The sequence below is a fragment of the Puntigrus tetrazona genome, chromosome 23 (genome assembly GCF_018831695.1).
Source record: "Puntigrus tetrazona isolate hp1 chromosome 23, ASM1883169v1, whole genome shotgun sequence".
NCBI classification, from domain to species: domain Eukaryota; kingdom Metazoa; phylum Chordata; class Actinopteri; order Cypriniformes; family Cyprinidae; genus Puntigrus; species Puntigrus tetrazona.
This window is the reverse complement of record NC_056721.1, coordinates 3,596,199-3,615,268: the sequence shown is the minus strand read 5'-3', so window position 1 is coordinate 3,615,268 and position 19,070 is coordinate 3,596,199. Positions and strand designations below refer to the sequence as shown.

General features: G+C 41.2%; 1 protein-coding gene and 1 long non-coding RNA gene across 2 annotated transcripts; both read right to left on the bottom strand.

Annotated features, from left to right (window-relative positions):
- Positions 1 to 424: 424 nt before the first annotated feature.
- LOC122329308 lies at positions 425 to 6,906 on the bottom strand. The gene is made up of 2 exons (XR_006247898.1): positions 5,011 to 6,906; positions 425 to 868 (listed from the first exon to the last, which is right to left on the bottom strand). It is a non-coding gene; the product is annotated as an uncharacterized LOC122329308 (long non-coding RNA).
- A 21-nt stretch (positions 6,907 to 6,927) lies between these two features.
- LOC122329307 (potassium voltage-gated channel subfamily A member 3) lies at positions 6,928 to 10,013 on the bottom strand. The gene has a single exon (XM_043225539.1). The coding sequence runs from the start codon at positions 9,115 to 9,117 to the stop codon at positions 7,291 to 7,293; it is 1,827 nt and encodes a 608-aa protein (XP_043081474.1). The 5' UTR covers positions 9,118 to 10,013; the 3' UTR covers positions 6,928 to 7,290.
- Between the last annotated feature and the right edge of the window lie 9,057 nt (positions 10,014 to 19,070).

Sequence of the window (19,070 nt, the reverse complement as noted above, 5' to 3'; positions counted from 1 at the left end):
AAGTAGCTGTGTAACAGAGTCGTTCTGTAACAAATACAAACCGTAAGTACAAACTCTTCCATAACTTAGTCCTATGGTAAGTACATTCTCTATCTTCTAAGTAAAGCCACTGCTAAGTACTTTTTAGGTAACTGCTCTGTATTATGGACACCTTAAAATGAAGTGTTACCAATTATTGACATCCGCTTGGGATAAAAAACAATGTGTCTAACGACAGAAGCAAATTTCACAATACAGCACGTCCTCTTGTACCTTATTGCTCTCTTGTTCAGACACCGCATCGACACAACAGCCTTCTTGTGACGATGACAAAGGTTTCCACGTGCAAGTAATGGTCATGTGACGTGACACACAGACAGATGGGACCAGGGAAAGACACACACGATTAACCGACGCCACTCAAAAATGACAAAGAGGCATCATGTTCATGACTATCAGTTTATACAGCAACGTCAAAGACGACATCACAGCCTGATGACACATGACAACCGATGGAGCTAGCGTAACTAGCACAGCCCTCCACACTGCTGGGCTACGGCGGTGGGAGCGTGTAGGAGCACTTATGTGGAGTTTAGAGTCTTACATTTAGCAGCAGAAACAGCACAGCAACACAGGAGTCCATCTTCTTTTGGTAAAGAGACAGAATACTGACACAGAAAAGGCAAGTGGTGCGCTGGGGCCGTCTAGCCCGGAGGGGGAATCAGGGCCCGGAGGCTGGACGAGGGCGATGTGTTTTTGAAGGCACCTCCTCCTGAAGCGTGGAGGAGCAGGGAACAGTCCACGAGCCCCTACGTTTGGCAAGCTGGGGTCCACACAGGCTACCTGGCCTCCGGAGGATAAACCCCTTTAAAGCTTCATCCGCTTCTTGCTGTGGAAAAGAATGGGGCGGTGTTAGATGATAGATAGATAGATAGATAGATAGATAGATAGATAGATAGATAGATAGATAGATAGATAGATAGATAGATAGATAATTGAGTGATAGATAGATAGATAGATAGATAGATAGATAGATAGATAGATAGATAGATAGATAGATAGATAGATAGATAGATAGATAGATAGATAGATAGATAGATAGATAGATAGATAGATAGATAGATAGATAGATAGATAGATAGATAGATAGATAGATAGATAGATAGATAGATAGATAGATAGAGATAGAGATAGATAGATAGATAGATAGATAGATAGATAGATACGGATAGATAGATAGATAGATAGATAGATAGATAGATAGATAGATAGATAGATAGATAGATAGATAGATAGATAGATAGATAATTGAGACGGATAGATAGATAGATAGATAGAATAGATAGATAGACAGATAGATAGATAGATAAGATAGATAGATAGATAGATAATAGAGTGATAGATAGATAGATAGATAGATAGATAGATAGATAGATAGATAGATAGATAGATAGACAGATAGATAGATTTTTAGATAGTAGACAAGTTCCACGTGTAAATACTATAACAAGGTATTAACCTGACATACCCTAAACTGAAACCCACAACTTAAGACATGTATTTACCTTTTTTTTTGTAAAGTTCCCATGACCTTTGAGAGATGGAAATCACAACTGTTCTAACACAAAGTGGCAACCAGTTAACTTCACAAAACTAACCAGCCGAAAACTGACCCAAATGTGAAACTACTTAGAAAATGAATGAATGGATGACCCATTGCTAGGGTGCTGTAGACGGTTGCCAGGGCATCTTTAAATGGTTACTAGGGTGTTTAAGTGAATTACACTGACCCTCTTTTAATCTACGTCTACAGGATTTTACTGTACTCCAGGTGAACCCTGATGGCTAAGAGCTATGACGGCACTTCTTTCCTCAACAGGTCACATGATTCGAGGTGTCGTTGATGTCTGGAGCGCAGAGCTGCCCTAAAACACTGGCCTACTTGTATGAGAGAAACTATATACAAGATTCCGCTTGGCGACATTTGATCAAACTATCAAAACTGTGCCAGTAATGGAGTGTGCATCTAACCCTGCGCATTATTTCTTCACGGTCGTTCGAACTGACCCAGAAACAGGAAGTAGATCTCGCTTGCCCTGAATCTGGTCCAAGAGGAGGACTTTCATTTGGGTCTATTATGCAACGTGCACGGAAGAGACGGAAACAGCAAAGCCTTTTAAAAGCACAGGAATGGCTCTGAGGCTAAACTAGCAAAGAAGAGTCAGACTAATGTCCAGAGAAGCGGGGAAGTGTGTGCAGACAGCATGAGATCGGCTCAAACGACAAGTATCCGCTACAGAAGAAGCCAGACAGGAGCTGCTTGTGGATGCAGCCGTGCAGAAGAGCTCTCTAATGCTCCCCAAGAAACACAGCTTGTCCTAGATTCCTTGCAATGACATGCGCAATGTTGCAGAAGATCAGATGGATGCTTGTTTGCGTCTCTCTCTCTCTACATCGAAACTCAACGCTTTGGGTCATTAATGAAATCTAGAGGCCGGGCCTCGCAAGCTTTCGGTGCATTCTCGGGTCTCTTTTTATTTTAGCACAGAACGTGCCTGATATTTTCATCTGATGACGTTGCGCTTTAGAGATTCACACATCACGCTGCGATTACTTCATCTGCCGTATCAGGCTACTCGGCTGAAAAAGACCATCACAAGTGAACCCGGCCTGTAGGAACATCTTTTCACACGATACTACATGATATCAGGAGTTAAGAGCAACAGTTTGCTGTGCTGTTGTCAGTTTTCAGGATCTTCTTTCTCTTCACGTGAACTTCCTGAGCTTTTCACACATGCCAAGTGTAGCACTGAAGAAGTCAACGTTAATGAAAATGGCACTGATGATACAAACGGTTCAATATAATGTGTTAATATATTATAGCTATACATGTTTTATACCTTTGCATACCTAGAAGCAGGGTTATTATCATATGAGTTCATTCATTTATATTAAAGTATAAAAAGTTTACTTGTATTGTATTGTGTTGTAGTGTAAACCTAGGTAATGTTTCTCAGTGTTTTACTGGATATATTAAAATACATAAAAATAAAATAAAATGTATACGACTGCATTGTTAATATAAATGTGAATATACACTATTTAAATATAGATGTTAATATTAATTCATATAAAACTTTTACTTTTGTTATTGCATTAGTATATGACATATCTATCTATCTGTCTGTCTATCTATCTCTCTCTCTCTATATATATATATTGAAATAAAGTAAAAAAATAAGGATTAACTGAATTAAAAAGTATATATAATTAAAAGAATGCTAGCTGCATGCAATATTTCCTTTCTTGTTTAGTTTAACTTTACATACTAAACTAAAACTGATATAACAATTATATTAAAACATTTAATAAAATGCACTAACAAAAAAACTAACAAAAACACACACTTTACCTCTACCACTTTAACTAAAATTAAAAACTAATAACAATTACTAATATTACTAAATAATAAAATTAAAGTGAAGACAGAAAATCTCTATGTCTCTCTCTATGTCTATGTCTCTCTCTCTCTCTCTCTCTCTCTCTCTCTCTCTCTCTCTCTCTCTCTCTCTCTCTCTCTCTCTCTCTCTCTCTCTCTCTCTCTCTCTCTCTCTCTCTCTCTCTCTCTCTCTCTCTCTCTCTCTCTCTCTCTCTCTCTCTCTCTCTCTCTCTCTCTCTGTCTCTCTCTCTCTCTCTCTCTCTCTCTCTCTCTCTCTCTCTCTCTCTCTCTCTCTCTCTCTCTCTCTCTCTCTCTCTCTCTCTCTCTCTCTCTCTCTCTCTCTCTCTCTCTCTCTCTCTCTCTCTCTCTCTCTCTCTCTCTCTCTCTCTCTCTCTCTCTCTCTCTCTCTCTCTCTGTCTCTCTCTCTCTCTCTCTCTCTCTCTCTCTCTCTCTCTCTCTCTCTCTCTCTCTCTCTCTCTCTCTCTCTCTCTCTCTCTCTCTCTCTCTCTCTCTCTCTCTCTCTCTCTCTCTCTCTCTCTCTCTCTCTCTCTCTCTCTCTCTCTCTCTCTCTCTCTCTCTCTCTCTCTCTCTCTCTCTCTCTCTCTCTCTCTCTCTCTCTCTCTCTCTCTCTCTCTCTCTCTCTCTCTCTCTCTCTCTCTCTCTCTCTCTCTCTCTCTCTCTGTCTCTCTCTCTCTCTCTCTCTCTCTCTCTCTCTCTCTCTCTCTCTCTCTCTCTCTCTCTCTCTCTGTCTCTCTCTGTCTCTCTCTCTCTCTCTCTCTGTCTCTCTCTCTCTCTCTCTCTCTCTCTCTCTCTCTCTCTCTCTCTCTCTCTCTCTCTCTCTCTGTCTCTCTCTCTCTCTCTCTCTCTCTCTCTCTCTCTCTCTCTCTCTCTGTCTCTCTCTCTCTCTCTCTCTCTCTCTCTCTCTCTCTCTCTCTCTCTCTCTCTCTCTCTCTCTCTCTCTCTCTCTCTCTCTCTCTCTCTCTCTCTCTCTCTCTCTCTCTCTCTCTCTCTCTCTCTCTCTCTCTCTCTCTCTCTCTCTCTCTCTGTCTCTCTCTCTCTCTCTCTCTCTCTCTCTCTCTCTCTCTCTATATATATATATATATATATATATATATACATATATATAAATGGGAGATTATATGAATTTCAGTTATTTAAATATTGGACAGTGGCTCAAAACGGACATAATCATAATGCATCATAATGCAATCAAGGCCACTGTACTGTTGAGAGCCACGAGGTGGCAGCACCAGGATGGTCGTGACATCACTGACACTTCTCAGCTCAAGGTCAAGTCAAGGTGAGCTTAGGTGGGGCCCTTTTCTCTCTTACAACACCATTAGACAAAACAGCATTATTAAGTCTCTTATGCCATATTACCTAACAAACAACCTCACCAGATTGCATTTCACATCTTACACGTCTTTAGAACCGGAAACCACCACCGTTCGTGAAAAAACACAAAACAATAAGAAGCCAAAAGACAAAACCAACACAAAGTACTATTTTGATTTGATTCATTTGGCAAGTTATGACTTAAAATCGAATTGTTATTATAATAACTGTTAATATTAATGTGGTGTAGGATTCACCTGTTTGTTAAGACAAGGCGGGACGTCCATCCTGTGGGAGAATAGAGATGGCGGGCTGCTTCGAGCGTTTGGCGAAGATACAGCAGCCTCTTGTGAACGATCAGTGTATCACACCCATTCGGGGTGGTTTTTTTTCACTTCAGTCTGTGCCTGTTGGACAGTGTTTTGTTCAGTGACGAAACTTTTCACATGTATTGCACTTTATCCCAGAGTGTGGCTTAATAGTCGGGTTCTCCCGAAGACAGGCTACTCCAGAACAACTCTTCTGCTGTCTCGTCGTTGTTATGGCCCTCTGGTTAGATGAGAAAACCCATTTTCACCAGTTTTTTAAAAAATAAATAAAAATCCAGCAATGCCGCTTATCTTCAGCCAGACTTCAAAACATTCTGGCGGATTTAAAAAAAAAAATGATGCCATGGCAACAATAGCGGGTTACCGAGGAACCTATCGTCGCTATGGAGACTGCATCACTCCGACGTGATTAGAAGTATCCAGTCGAAAGCGCTTTCGGTCTCTGATCTTTCCCCTCCCTTTTGTCTTCAGTGATCGCTGCACGTTAGCGAGTCTCTGAATTTGTGCTTGAATCGGAACTATTTTTTCACATCTTTGAACCCTGCACGAATACAGCAGCACAAACGGCGGGGGGGGAAAAAAAGTTGACATGTAGCATCTTATGCATCTTTCACTGGTTGATACGGGCTCTTGACGAGACGACGATACACGATAGAAGCACACAAAATTAGTCGTTTAAGACACTTATTCCAACAAGTGATATGTTATCTGAGAGACGCTTGTCCATAATGTGAGAAAATACTACCTCGTTCTTCATTATCATAAGCTTCCCTCCCCGTTCCTGTAAAGACTCCCTAGACTGGACTAAGTTTCCAAAGTAGACTATGCAATGCAATGAGTGCATTCGAATAGAATAACTATTAACTTGTCATTGACGAAATACTGACTTCGTGGCAAGCCGTTTTAACATTTTTGCACGCTGTTCGTTTATTCGGAGCAAGTCATTCAGTAGTGAACCGTTGATCGGATGCTAGTGCTTACTTCTGCTACAAGTTGCATGACTATTTCTGGAAGATCGCTTCTGTCGTTGAATTGTATGCGCATTTGTGGTCACAATATTAATATCTCTAATCACGGCTGGCGTTTATTCCAGTTTAGTACGTCTTTGTTAGACACTAGTACTTCTTCATGAGGCACAGATATATATTTCTGACAGTATGTAGATATATTAGATCATTAGACGCAATGTCTAGTCAGAATGGCTACCGTATAGATAAAGCACAATAAAGACATGAAACGATAAAATGAAATGTTACTAATCAGAAATGAGTAGCTGATATATTAACCCGGTAGAATTCGATGGAAACATATGTGCTACCGGTGACAACTAAATCATCGCCATTGCCTCGTAGAAAATAATAATAATAATTAATGATAATATTAATAATAAAACGAAGCACTGATTTTTGGGGGGAGTTATGAGTTTTTAAGAAAATATTATTTCAGTCTTTCTAGCTGAAAAATATCACGTTCAATTAAATGTTTCTTCGCAAATATCTCTGTTTGTGAAAATGATTTGCAATTCATAAGTGACAATTTATTTACTCCTGTAAAAGTGGGGCATGTGCTGTTTTTATAAATTAAGCAATTTTTTGTATTCATTTCGCACTTTAAGTATTAAAGTATTGAGTTAAGTGTTAAATTAAATATTTTGTTTAATTAAGCATTAAAATTGTACTTTATTGCACTTTGTTTGTCGGAAATAGACGTAAAAATTATTTTTTTTATCCTGGCAAATTAAACAATTAATAAAAAAAATATATATATATATATATATATATATATATATATATATATATATATATATATATATATATATATATATATATATATATATATATATATTTGTATACGTATATATGGTATCTGCAAATTGTTACAATAGCAATTGAACCCGCACAGATGAATTAATTGATATCAAAATTTCTAGTAAGATGAAAACAGACTCTACTTCATTTTACGCAACAGCTGTTAAAGCGGCTTGCCACACTGATGTCACGTATCGCCTGCACGAATGAGCGGACCCTAAAGACAGCAAACGGACTGAAAGCCGGCAGCGGCTTCCACCTCACAGTAAAATGGTTCAATCAAACAAGTGATAAAACACTGCACGGGACTGGCGCGTTAAACATGTAACCATTTCCTCCGCGTCGTGGAGATGGAGGGCGACACACTCAGCAGCCCTCGACTCGGGCTGACCGGAAGAGCCTACACGTCCGTGAACATCTTTTTAATGTTCACGCAGTTCTGGTTGTTCTGGGCGGGAAAGTTGGGCTGCTTGAAGGCGCCCTCCTCGATGACCATGTACTCCGACTTGCTGAGCGAAGACGTGCTCCTCGTCTTCTTCAGCTCCTCGGAGGAGGACAGGGGCTGGCAGCTGCCGATGTGGAGGTACTGCGCCTGCTCCTCTCCCTCAGTCTCTCGGTGGTAAAAGTAGTTGAAGTTGGACACGATGACGGGCACCGGCAGAGCGATAGTTAACACGCCCGCGATCGCGCACAGGGAGCCGACGATTTTGCCCCCTATGGTGACTGGATGCATGTCGCCGTATCCCACGGTCGTCATGGTAACCACCGCCCACCAGAACGCGTCGGGGATGCTGTTGAAGCCCGAGTCGGGATCGTCAGCCTCGGCGAAGTAGACGGCGCTCGAGAATAAGATGACCCCGATGAAGAGGAAGAAGATCAGCAAGCCCAGCTCGCGCATGCTGGCTTTGAGCGTCTGCCCCAGAATCTGGAGGCCTTTGGAGTGCCGCGAGAGTTTGAAAATCCGAAACACGCGCACCAGTCTGATGACCCTAAGAATGGCCAAGGACATCGCCTGCTGGCCGTTGCCCTGCCTCTCCGCGAGCTCGGTCCCCAAAGTGATGAAGTAGGGTATGATGGCCACGATGTCGATGATGTTCATGATGTTCTTGGAGAACGTGGCTTTGCTGGGGCACGCGAAGAAGCGCACGAGCAGCTCGAAGGAGAACCAGATGATGCACAGGGTCTCCACCACGAAGAACGGGTCGGAGAAAGGGCTGCTGAAGAACGGGAGGGTCGCGTTCGCCAGCGGCGCGACCGTCGTCGGGTCCCTGTCGTCCCTGAACTCGGGCAGCGTTTCCAGGCAGAAGATGACGATGGATATCAAAATGACCAGCACCGAGACGATGGCGATGCCCCTGGCCGGACCCGAGCTCTCCGGGTACTCGAAGAGCAGCCACACCTGTCGCTGAAACTCGTTGGCGGGCAAGGGACGCACCTCGTCCTTTATGAAACCCTCGTCCTCTCGAAATTTCTCCATGGCCTCCTCCCCGAGCTCGTAAAAGCGTATCTCCTCGGAGAAAATGTCTATGGGAACGTTGACGGGTCTCCGTATGCGCCCTCCGGATTGGTAATAATACAAGATGGCATCGAAGCTCGGCCGATTCCGGTCGAAGAAATACTCGTTTCTCAAGGGGTCGAAGTAGCGCATTCTCTTCTTGGGGTCGCCAAGCAAAGTCTCGGGGAACTGGGACAGGGTTTTGAGCTGCGTCTCGAAGCGCAAGCCCGAGATGTTGATGACAACTCTCTCGCAGCACTCGTGGTCCGGCTCGTAGCGCTCCAGAGAGTGGTGCCCGGGCAGCGCCGCCGACTCCTCCAGCATGTTGTCGCACGCAACAATTGTCATGATGTCTTCCGTGTAGCCGTGGTTCACGAGGTTGTTGCCCCGGCGCTTGCTCGAGGAAGGCGGAGGCGAGTGGAGGAGGCTGAGGTGGTCGTCCATACAGCTGCTTCGGCGGAGGGGCAGTGGAAGCCGCGCCTCCTCCACGAGCTCCGCGCCGCGCGTCCTCTCGCTCCCGATCCGGTCCTCCCGCCCACGGCAAGCGTACTGTGGTTTATAAACATGACTGTTCCCGCCCACGGCGCGCGGATGCTCATCGCACATCCACACGGCGCCCAATCGGAAACCTGACAGACATAAACATGAACCCCAGACGCGCGTCACCGATGCCCACCGATTAGGGGAGGGCTGTGGGATAACGCGCATCGGCGGCAAAACCCTCGCTGACATTTGTTGCGTTCATTTCATTACGCGCACGAGGGAGCGTATGAATTAATATTTCATCACTCAGAGAGATTCGTGTCTGAGAAATAAACCGCGCAACCTGTAGGAATTAGCTTTTTGGTGACTTTTAACGAGGTCAGCTTTTTAAAGCAGAACTTCGTCTTGCGCAACAGTTGTCTTTTGGCGTCCTCTTACCATTCTGAAAGAAACAAACACGTTTTTGTTATGATTTGGTGTCTAAAAATGAAATAAAGCCAGTGGTTCGCGTTTAAATATCACCGTTAAACGATGATGTTCCCTCAGTGGTTTGTTTTGACCCCCTTATTATTATTATTTTTACAGTTTTTAGATAATTCGCGCCTCTTGTAGAAATGTTATCAGTAAACGGCTGCACGCGCCGCGCGGGTTGTCTCTGACGCGCGTGGAATGCACGCGCATGCGGCGAAGGCGCGGGCTTCCATTCAGAATGTTAATGAGAGCGCGAGCCCCCCCTTCTCAAAGATGAAAGGACGCGCACCGACGTCATTTTGATTGACATTTGGAGCGCGGCAGGGACTTCATCTTTATTCAGACCCTCTCGATGCTGCAGACCCGCGCCGCTGCGTTAGTTCATTTGGGGAGCGGTGGAGTTCGTGTTTGTTCGGAGTTGTGACGGGTGTTAGCAACAGATGTAGAGATAGATTGTGTTTTCTGCTGCTGTGACGTTATCGGTTGTGAGGCTGCAAGGCTAGAGGTTGTGATGCTGGTTTTTCTCCTTTTAAATGTGACCTGGGTCAAAAACACAGGAAAACACATCGGCGCTGTCCATAGTTCTGAAACCAGGAGAATCATCCTATAATCTTTACATTTATGCCCAGTGTATCTCGTCTAGCTCAGAGACCCCCATTTGAGACTGCATGATGTCTTAAAAAAAAAAAGACATATGCACACACACACACGCACACACACAAACACACACACACACACAAACACACACACAAACACACACACACACACACACACACACACACGCACACACACACAGACACACACACACACAAACACACACTCACAAACACACACATATATGATTTTTTCAAGCAATTGTGAAAGTTTTTAATGAGTTTTTAATAGTGCTGTCAAATGATTAATCACAACCAAAATAAAAGTTTTTATTTACATAATATGTACTGTTCATTTATTATGTATATATAAACACACACAAACAGCACATATTTTCAAAATACCTACATATATATACCTACATATATATATACACACACACACACACACACATATATATATATATATATATATATATATATATATATATATATATATATATATATATATATATATATATATATATATATATATATATATATATATATATATATATATATATATATATATATATATATATATATATATATATATATATATATATACATATATATATATATATACATATATATATATATATATATATATATACATATATATATATATACATACATATATATATATATATATATATATATATATATATATATATATATATATATATATATATATATATATATATGCATATATATTATATTACATATATATATAAACATAGCATGTGTTTCATATACACACATGTGTATTTATATTTATACTTAATAACTATATTGTAATAAGTACACATATGTGAACAAAAACATCACTAGTTTTCACATATTTATATTTAGTGTGACTCTAAATCCTCAAGCATTGTGGCCGTCAAGTATTTTGTAACATCTAGAGGCTGCACAGCTCAAAGGGACACTCCGCCTAAATAATAACAATTAAAACAATTCTGTCATGATGAACTCATCCTCATGCTGGTCCAAAACCATACATCTCTTTCTTATACAGAACACAAAAGACAATCATAAAACATCTGTTCCATAACTGAAGGAAAATATAATTTGAGGATGTGAGAATGAGTAACCAACTCATCGTTCTTGGGTGGAATATCTATCTATCCATCCATCCATCTATCAATCATCCATCCATCCATCCATCTCTAATCAGTTGTGAGTGAGTCTCCCATGGGTGCCAGTATGAGGGAGGCAGAGAAAGTCTTTGTTTGTTTGATTCTGCGTCTTACTCTCGTTCGCTGGACTGCTTCCCAGAATCCTCACACTTCTCCGAGCTCCCAGGGATTGCTCCTTTTAACACACAAAATGATTCAGCAGTACATCCCGTTGCCCTGGACGTTCAGAAGAAAAGCAGCTCTTCTGAAGTCTGGCCGCTTGGCAGGAGTTTTCTTTTCTCCAACAAAACTATATTGATATTTACATTTAAAGACCAAAGACCTCTACGAAACCTCACGGTTTCTCGTCTGCTTTGCTAAAAGTAAGAAGTAATGACGTGAAGCTCGGCGGAAAGCTTTGTATAACAGATTGTTTGATCCCTTCAATTCCTTCAAGTCATAATTTTTGTTTTCTGTGTGTACAAAAAGTGTTCTCGTAGCTTCATAATATTACGGTTGAAGCACTGAAGACAGATGGACTATTTTGAAGACGTCTGTCATACTTTCCTGGACCTGGACAGTGTTTATTACCTGACGGTCAATGGGACAGTCACAAACCTCCCGGTTTTCATCCTAAATATCTTCAGTTGTGAACTGAAGACAAAAGAAGCGTTTAGGGGTTTGCAACCTGTTCCTCCACCCTCGTTGGGGGTGAGACGGTGGAGATGCTGTCCATGTCTAGTGAGTGGCTGCAGGTCTGGGGAGACTTCATTAGTGCTCTTGTAATTGAGTTCTTCAAACTGTTACGCTGCTCTTTCCTCCTACTCCTTCAGAGAGTCTTTTGTGTAAGCGCAGCTTGTCCTTGGGCTTGTTTTCCGACTCTGCGTTCACGCGTCATTCTTGACGCATTTGCCAGGCAGATGTGACACGCGCTCGCGGATGCTCTCGTATACTTAAAACACAAGCGCATGCGTTGATTTACGGTTGCTAAGGCGTTCCAAGAAGTCACAGCCGTTTGGTGAAAAACTAAATACGAACATGGGTGAAATTCATTTTTAAGGGGGCCTTTCTTAAAGTGTGACTGCAAAAGTCAAAAGAGCTCAGCCTCGAGTCTCTAGGTGCGTTTCAGCTCGCTTCATAAATGTAAGTCTAATGTATTTTATTATGCATTTTAGCATTTCATGGTCCCGATGACTTAGACAAGTATCATCACGCATTTCTGTAATATGTCACACAAAATATGTCCTTTCTTTCTTTCACAAGCTGCACAGCATAGGATACTTATATTTAGGGTTAGGGCCTTACAATAAGCCTGTGTAATAATAACAGCGATGGCTTTCGTGCAAGTACTCCTGCCCACAACCAGCTCTAATGAAGATATAAAACTCCAGCACGTAACCCCCGGGTCAGCTTAGAGATGCTTAATTGCGCAGGAAGGACTTTGATGCCGTTTACGTGCAGCTGTTTCCTTATTGATTCGATTTGCATGATTGAAGACCACGTTATCCAGCGCACCTGCACGCTTTGTTTAAGCGGGAGAGATCCAGCGCGACAACACCGATAAAGGGCATTATTAACACATTAAAGCAAAAAACAAACTTTGTCTAGTTGCGCTTGTCGGCTACAAAACACGAGCATGTGCAGAACGTGTAACATCCACCCTGCAGCCTTCGTTTTCTAAATTCATCTCGTTATTCAGGCCATGGTGCTATAAAAAAGTGCCAATCGCGTTGTGCTGAGAGAAGAGCGATGGGACAGCCACGGGGGGTTTTTAGCATGGTTTCCACTGGCTCAACTAAATATAGACGAATCCGAGGTCTTATTAACCCGCTAAATGAAGAAGCTACCTCGTGCACTGCGCTACACACCGTGCGTTTCTGTGGCGCGGGATTGGTGGGGATAAAAATGTTTGCATTGCGAAAGCGTGAGAACTTTGGCAACGCTTCAGATGCGATGAATAGCTGCACGTTAGCTATTATGCAGAGGTCACAAAATGTACGCACAACGAACCTCATTGTTAAAGCGGAGAAGGGTTCGCATGAGCATTTGGTGAGATGATATAAGCATGTGTTTTGCCTAAGGTCTGTTATCTTTAGTGCTTTTGAATTATCTGAGTGAACCGTTAACGCAACCCCCGTAAAATACGGCCGAACTGCAGAACGTTTTGGTTTTTTTTTTTTTTTAAACGGTGCTCTCTTTTTAAATCGCAAGAAATCTGACCCAGATATGTTTCAAGTGACACGTTCAATAGCAATATCCTCAGGAAAGCAGATGAAGTTAACGGTGGACTTCTGCTCCGTCTGATGCATTTTGCACAGATCTGGGTCGCTGAAAACCAGCATCGCCGAGGCCTGCTCTTTGCGTTTTTAGGAGATATGTGAGATATTAATATGTAAACAGATTGAATTCATACGTGCGTTTGCTTTTATACTTAATAAATATACACCACACACGCAATGTAAACCAAAACTTATTTCGGATGCATGCTGTGACGCCACTAAATATGTATACATAACAGTAAATTACTCATTTAGTTATGTATACGTATTCTACGATTTTTTCCCTGTTAGTTGAAAAGTCAGCTGGTATTATAATCGGATTGAAAGACCTCAGATCTGGAGAGCGTCTGCTCTTCGTCACAGCCCTCGAGACATATTTTGTTGGGAATTTTACTGTACCGACGCGGGACCGCTTCAGCGCAGCTGTAGCCGTGCTGGTTGTTTTCATAATATTGTAGCATTAACAAGCTGCTTTTTTCCGAGTCGTAGCGTAGTGCCAGAACCGAACGCCGTAAACAGTTTTTAATGTCACATTGTTTGGACATGCGGTTTTCTTGCCAAGAGAGTCAATAATCAAACGCTTTCTCCTAATATGTCCTCTCTCTCATGTGCGTGGGACGGCCGATTCGCCGCAGCGAATAGATTCATTTCAAATGAACTGATTCAAAATGACCGAATTAGGGGCCATTTCGCGATATTTAGCTTTATGAATAATATCACTCATCTGTAGACACAGTCATAGCACGTTCTTGGTTGCGTGATGCTGATTACAATAGATAAACGAGCACATAAATAAAAACAAAAAGTAAAGACTAACTTCCGCGCGAGTCCTTCATTCATCAACTTCTATAACGAGTGCATTCTTCTGCTTACAAACAATACGTTTTCAGGTATATTTTCTGGAAACGTTCAGGAAATGTACAAAATGATTCAAAGATTCTGGGAGGTTTCTGGAAATGTTAGCAGACGTTTGTGAAGCAGGCGCTGTGAACGAATGTTTAGAGGTTTGGGAAGAGTTTAAACAGTTTAACTGAGAATCAGATTAAAAAAAAACAACAACTGTTATTTGATTTGAGCTAAAGCAGTTGAGAGAAACTGTAATTAAAACTAAAATATACGTTAATGGCATTTCTATTGAAACTTGGATGCCATTTATTGAAATGTATTTGTAACATTCGTAATGATAAAGTAGCAATTTAGTACATTAATACGCAACATTATTATGCTTATAAATGATTATTATGATTTAATGGTTTCAAATGTATTTCAATGAAATTAAATTTGATGCAACATAGTGCTATACATTTATTTATTTACTTCTTATTCTTATTAGTAATAGTAGTAGTAGTATACCTTGAGATATCAGTTTCAGGTTATCAGTTCCTGTGATTAAAATGACAATTTGAATCATTATATTGACTGACTTTCTATTAAAGCAATACATGTAATGATAACGGCGGGGTCTCTCTGTGGTTTACAACAGACCAGTTTAGTAATAGGATTTATATTTAGAGTTTAGATTCATTTATAACAAAACAAAGCGTATCACCTTCATCTTCTAAACGATTTTGGTCTGTCACTTCCTTCCACAACCTCAGAGCCATTCATTTCCAGCCAATGCTTTTTCGTGCAATACGTGTTTAGCAAATTTTTACGTGACCCATTTTTGTTCGTTAACGATGCCGTTCAAGAAACAGAATAGCGTTTTTATAGAAATGTTGAGAGTTTTTGTCATTTCCGTTCAATCAGGCGAAGTTTCTTGCAACGCATCCTGTGCATTTCCAAGAACTGATTTGCTTTGTAAATGAAAACTTTCTTATCTCCCTTCTCGCTAACATAATCTGCTGTTTTCTGCCTCGCAGCCTTGGCAACAGATGATTTTAATCCATCTTTTTACAGATTTCCTTTTGCTGGCTGAATAGGATGCCGGCAGTGATTTCTGTTTTGAAAGGCTCAGCTGTTAGTTTCTCAAAGCGCTCCCTTGAAGAGAACACACACGCGCTCTTGCTAATTAACATAGCAGACAATCAGCCTCAACGGCAGCTGCTGACAACAGTCATCTGTGGCCAACTAAGAGCCGTTAAAGAGCTCTGTTTCTGAGCGGAGCAAAATGTGTCCGAAAAAAAACAAAGCCAGACATCAAGACAGACTGACCTATTCTTACTATAATCAGTGTTCTCGACAAGGCAAGGCACTCAATTTAGCATCAACTGAAGTTTAGCATAGTTCAAATTTTGTGTTGTCGTGTGCTATTTTGTAATCTGATTTACAATATTAATCGAAAAGACTTTAAAAGTATCAAAAAAACCCATAGACTTTAATCGAAGAACCTCACAGAAGCAGAACTGGATCAAATTGTTACCAACATAGTTCAGGGAATCAATGTTTAAACGCAATAAATGAATATATGAATAAAAATAGATGCAATTGCTGCAATATTAACAAACAGCGGTCACTGTAAAAACAAGTTTACTACTTCAACTATTAAAATGCATTAGCATGCATTATGGTAAAAATGTTTTGAGATCATATCATAGTGAACAATCTGCACCTGTAATCATGAAATGTATGAATATGAATAATAGCTGTTGGTTTCATTTCAGCTCGAAACTGCAGTCAGTGTTTAGTATGTACAAGCATTGTTGGGGGAAAGTGATGCATTGCAATATTGCGTTTCTCCCTAAAAAGTAACTGGTTACGTTACTTTTACCCTACGTTTATTTTTGCGGAAAGTAATGAGTTGGAGTTACTTTTGCATGACTTTTTAAATACGAGCAGGGCTTCGATTGTTGTATTTAAAGTGTAATGAATAAACCTTAGGCTGTAAAAGTAAAGTTAGGATGGTCATCTGAACTGTTTTGTCGAACCGTAGTTACACAGGATTCGATCTCTGTACTACCGAACAAACCTACCGTCTATGAAAACACACAGATATGAAGGATATGTGCAAAAGAATCACTTTTCAAATCTGCACCAAGGTACATTTATGCCGTGAGACCAGGTAGCAAAATATAATGTGAGGGATCGCAGTTCTGAAGCTGCTGTATGAAAAAGTTAAAAACTTAAAAGTTATGCATGCTGAATTTGTACGGTTCTGTGACATTGACTCTGAAAATATGCAAATAAGGACAATAACCCAGGGTTAGGGATGTACAGTATAAAACGTTGATTTAAATGATGAGTTTTTGTGAGGTTCGCCGACCCAGGGTTAACTATTTCATGTGTGAAAAGCCCTGATGTTTCCTCTGGGAGCTGGAAAGTACACAAAGTCTTTAAGTTTAGGAGCCAAACAGAAGCTTTAACGTGTCCTTCTACGAGCTCCGGTTGGCCCCCTGTTGGCATAAGGCACATCCTCCGGAGAGGATGAGGATTTATAATAATAACAGAAGGTGCACGCAGAGTCCTTCACAAACGTCGAGGGAGTCTCTGAAGGGAGATCAAGGCAAAGTGGGTCTGTTCAGAAGGTCGCTCCTGGCAAAGACAGAGTGACCCAGTTACTAAACATGGCCGGTCCAAGACAGGCAAATGAAGGACGGGCAGGCCACCCAAAGAAGAGGTGCGTGCTGGCCCATATAAATGACTTATGACCACCGCACCGTCCGGAGAGAGGAAGGCGCATCTCAGCGCTCTTTTGAGACCAGGGAATCGCACCTCGAGCTTTACCTCGCATCTCGTCTTTGTCACTTTGTCCAAGCGAGAACAAACGAGTCGAGTTGAGTGGAAATGGCGCAAGGGCGTTCATAAACTGTTTGCTCTTCGGGAAACGAGGGCTTCGGCTGTCGCTGCGTTCGCGATGCACGCTGGGAGACAAAGCCGTAGCAAAATATCTGTCGAGCAGAGATGCGCCGGAGAGCTCAACAGACTGCAGAGTCTCGGGCTGTCACGTAAAAGGCATCAGCCGGAGGGGAAAGTGTGTTTGCCAAAGAGACGAGAAGATCGCTGTGGCACGACTGACTCACTCGCTATCGGATCACGGGGTGCGTCTGCTTTGAGGACGGTGTGATGAGCACATCTGGCTTTAGGCTCATTGGATCGATCTTGGCAGGATGTGGCTATTTCCATACCTCATTGGATGGTATTTAAAGTAGAGTGACGGTCACCAATAATGTGATCATTATGAAAACGTCACGCTCTCATTTCTGACCTCAGTGCTGGAACGAACTCCCTCCTGTGTCTTTTGTTGAACAGACAAATGTTATTACCTTATTGATATTAGGTGGTTATGGTTTTGGTTTCAAGTGTTTCAAGTGAACCAAATAAACAAATGTAAAACAGCATAGCATATTCTTGACTGTATGAAAAACTAATTCATTAAAGAGAAGTGAGTGATTTTCTCTCATTCGATTTCGTTTCGATCATAGGTTTTCAAAATCACCTCAGTTCATAGCAAGATCCTTGCATGTCACTTTAAATGCTAATGAGCTCTGCTGACCCCGCCCTCTCCTCCTTGGGGTTATGAGCAGACTCTGTACTTTAGCCGCAAAATGATCTAACTATGAAATTTGTAGCCTAATAATGAAAAGACTAAACACATAGACACTACAAAAACTAAAAGTAAATATTTAGTCCGATATTTATTATAACTAATAGCAATAGCATCTATAAATGAATACATTTATGCCAAAACACCATTACTTAGCTATTTGTAATTCAGACGCAGCTGAGGAAAACTAAAGGTGTTCGCTCTGAAGCTAGTTATGTAATACGTAAACATACTGGAATGGAAGATTCAGCACTGGAGAGCTATTTTCTTAAATGTTGTCGTGCTACTAACATCCTGCCAACATCATTACAAATCATTTTACCCCAGAGAAGTCATTAGAAAAGCATTAACTTCATAAAGTCTGCTCTGTGTGTCACAGGGATGAGGCCGATCCACCTAGACTCACTCTACCTTTCCTGCTAAAATGACCATCTTGTTTATTAAGAGAGCACTTTGAGATGGCTCATCGTTTTTCTTGGCCAGCGTTCAGCTAAACCAGCCAATCCACTGTTTAGCCACAATCACAAGACCACGACAACAAACCAGACACAGGAACTAAATAAAAGGTTTCCACATTATTCACCTTCCCACATGCAGCTTGCGTGCCAAGATCCATTCACCAGCTGGTTTTCAGCTCTCCTGGAGTGGAAAAAACCCAACGTATGGGCGATAGTAAAAGTGACGCTTAGATTAGCAAACACCACCAATAGCTACATTTGAACATTTTCGGAGTGGTTCAGTCCATGAAAATAGAGCTATTAATATCAAATAATTTTCTATATGTATTATTTTTAACTGTGTTTTGCACTTGATTATGTTTTAGGGAGAACAGAAATGTCCAAGTTTCTGGATAATGTTCTGGTAGAAAACGACCAGTCAGTTTTTTTCTCATTCTTTGACCTCTTTTTATGTTGTTTTATCTCATTTTATTTTGGCCTGTTTTTCAATTTATCTACATGCTTTTTAAACTGGTGGGTTAGGATCAACTTGAAGGTCTTGAAATCAGCTTTTGAAACAACACTGATATGTAAGTGTTCTTAAACTGTAAAATGACCAGACCATTTAAACAGCTTTACAGTTCAAATAATACTATAAAAACTTCTCAGATCTGCTCGAGTATTGAAAACAAGGTGCTAAAAAGGTTCTTCACAGATATGCCACAGAAGAACCATTTTTGGTTCCACAAAGAACCATTCAGTCAAAGCTTCTTTGAAGAATC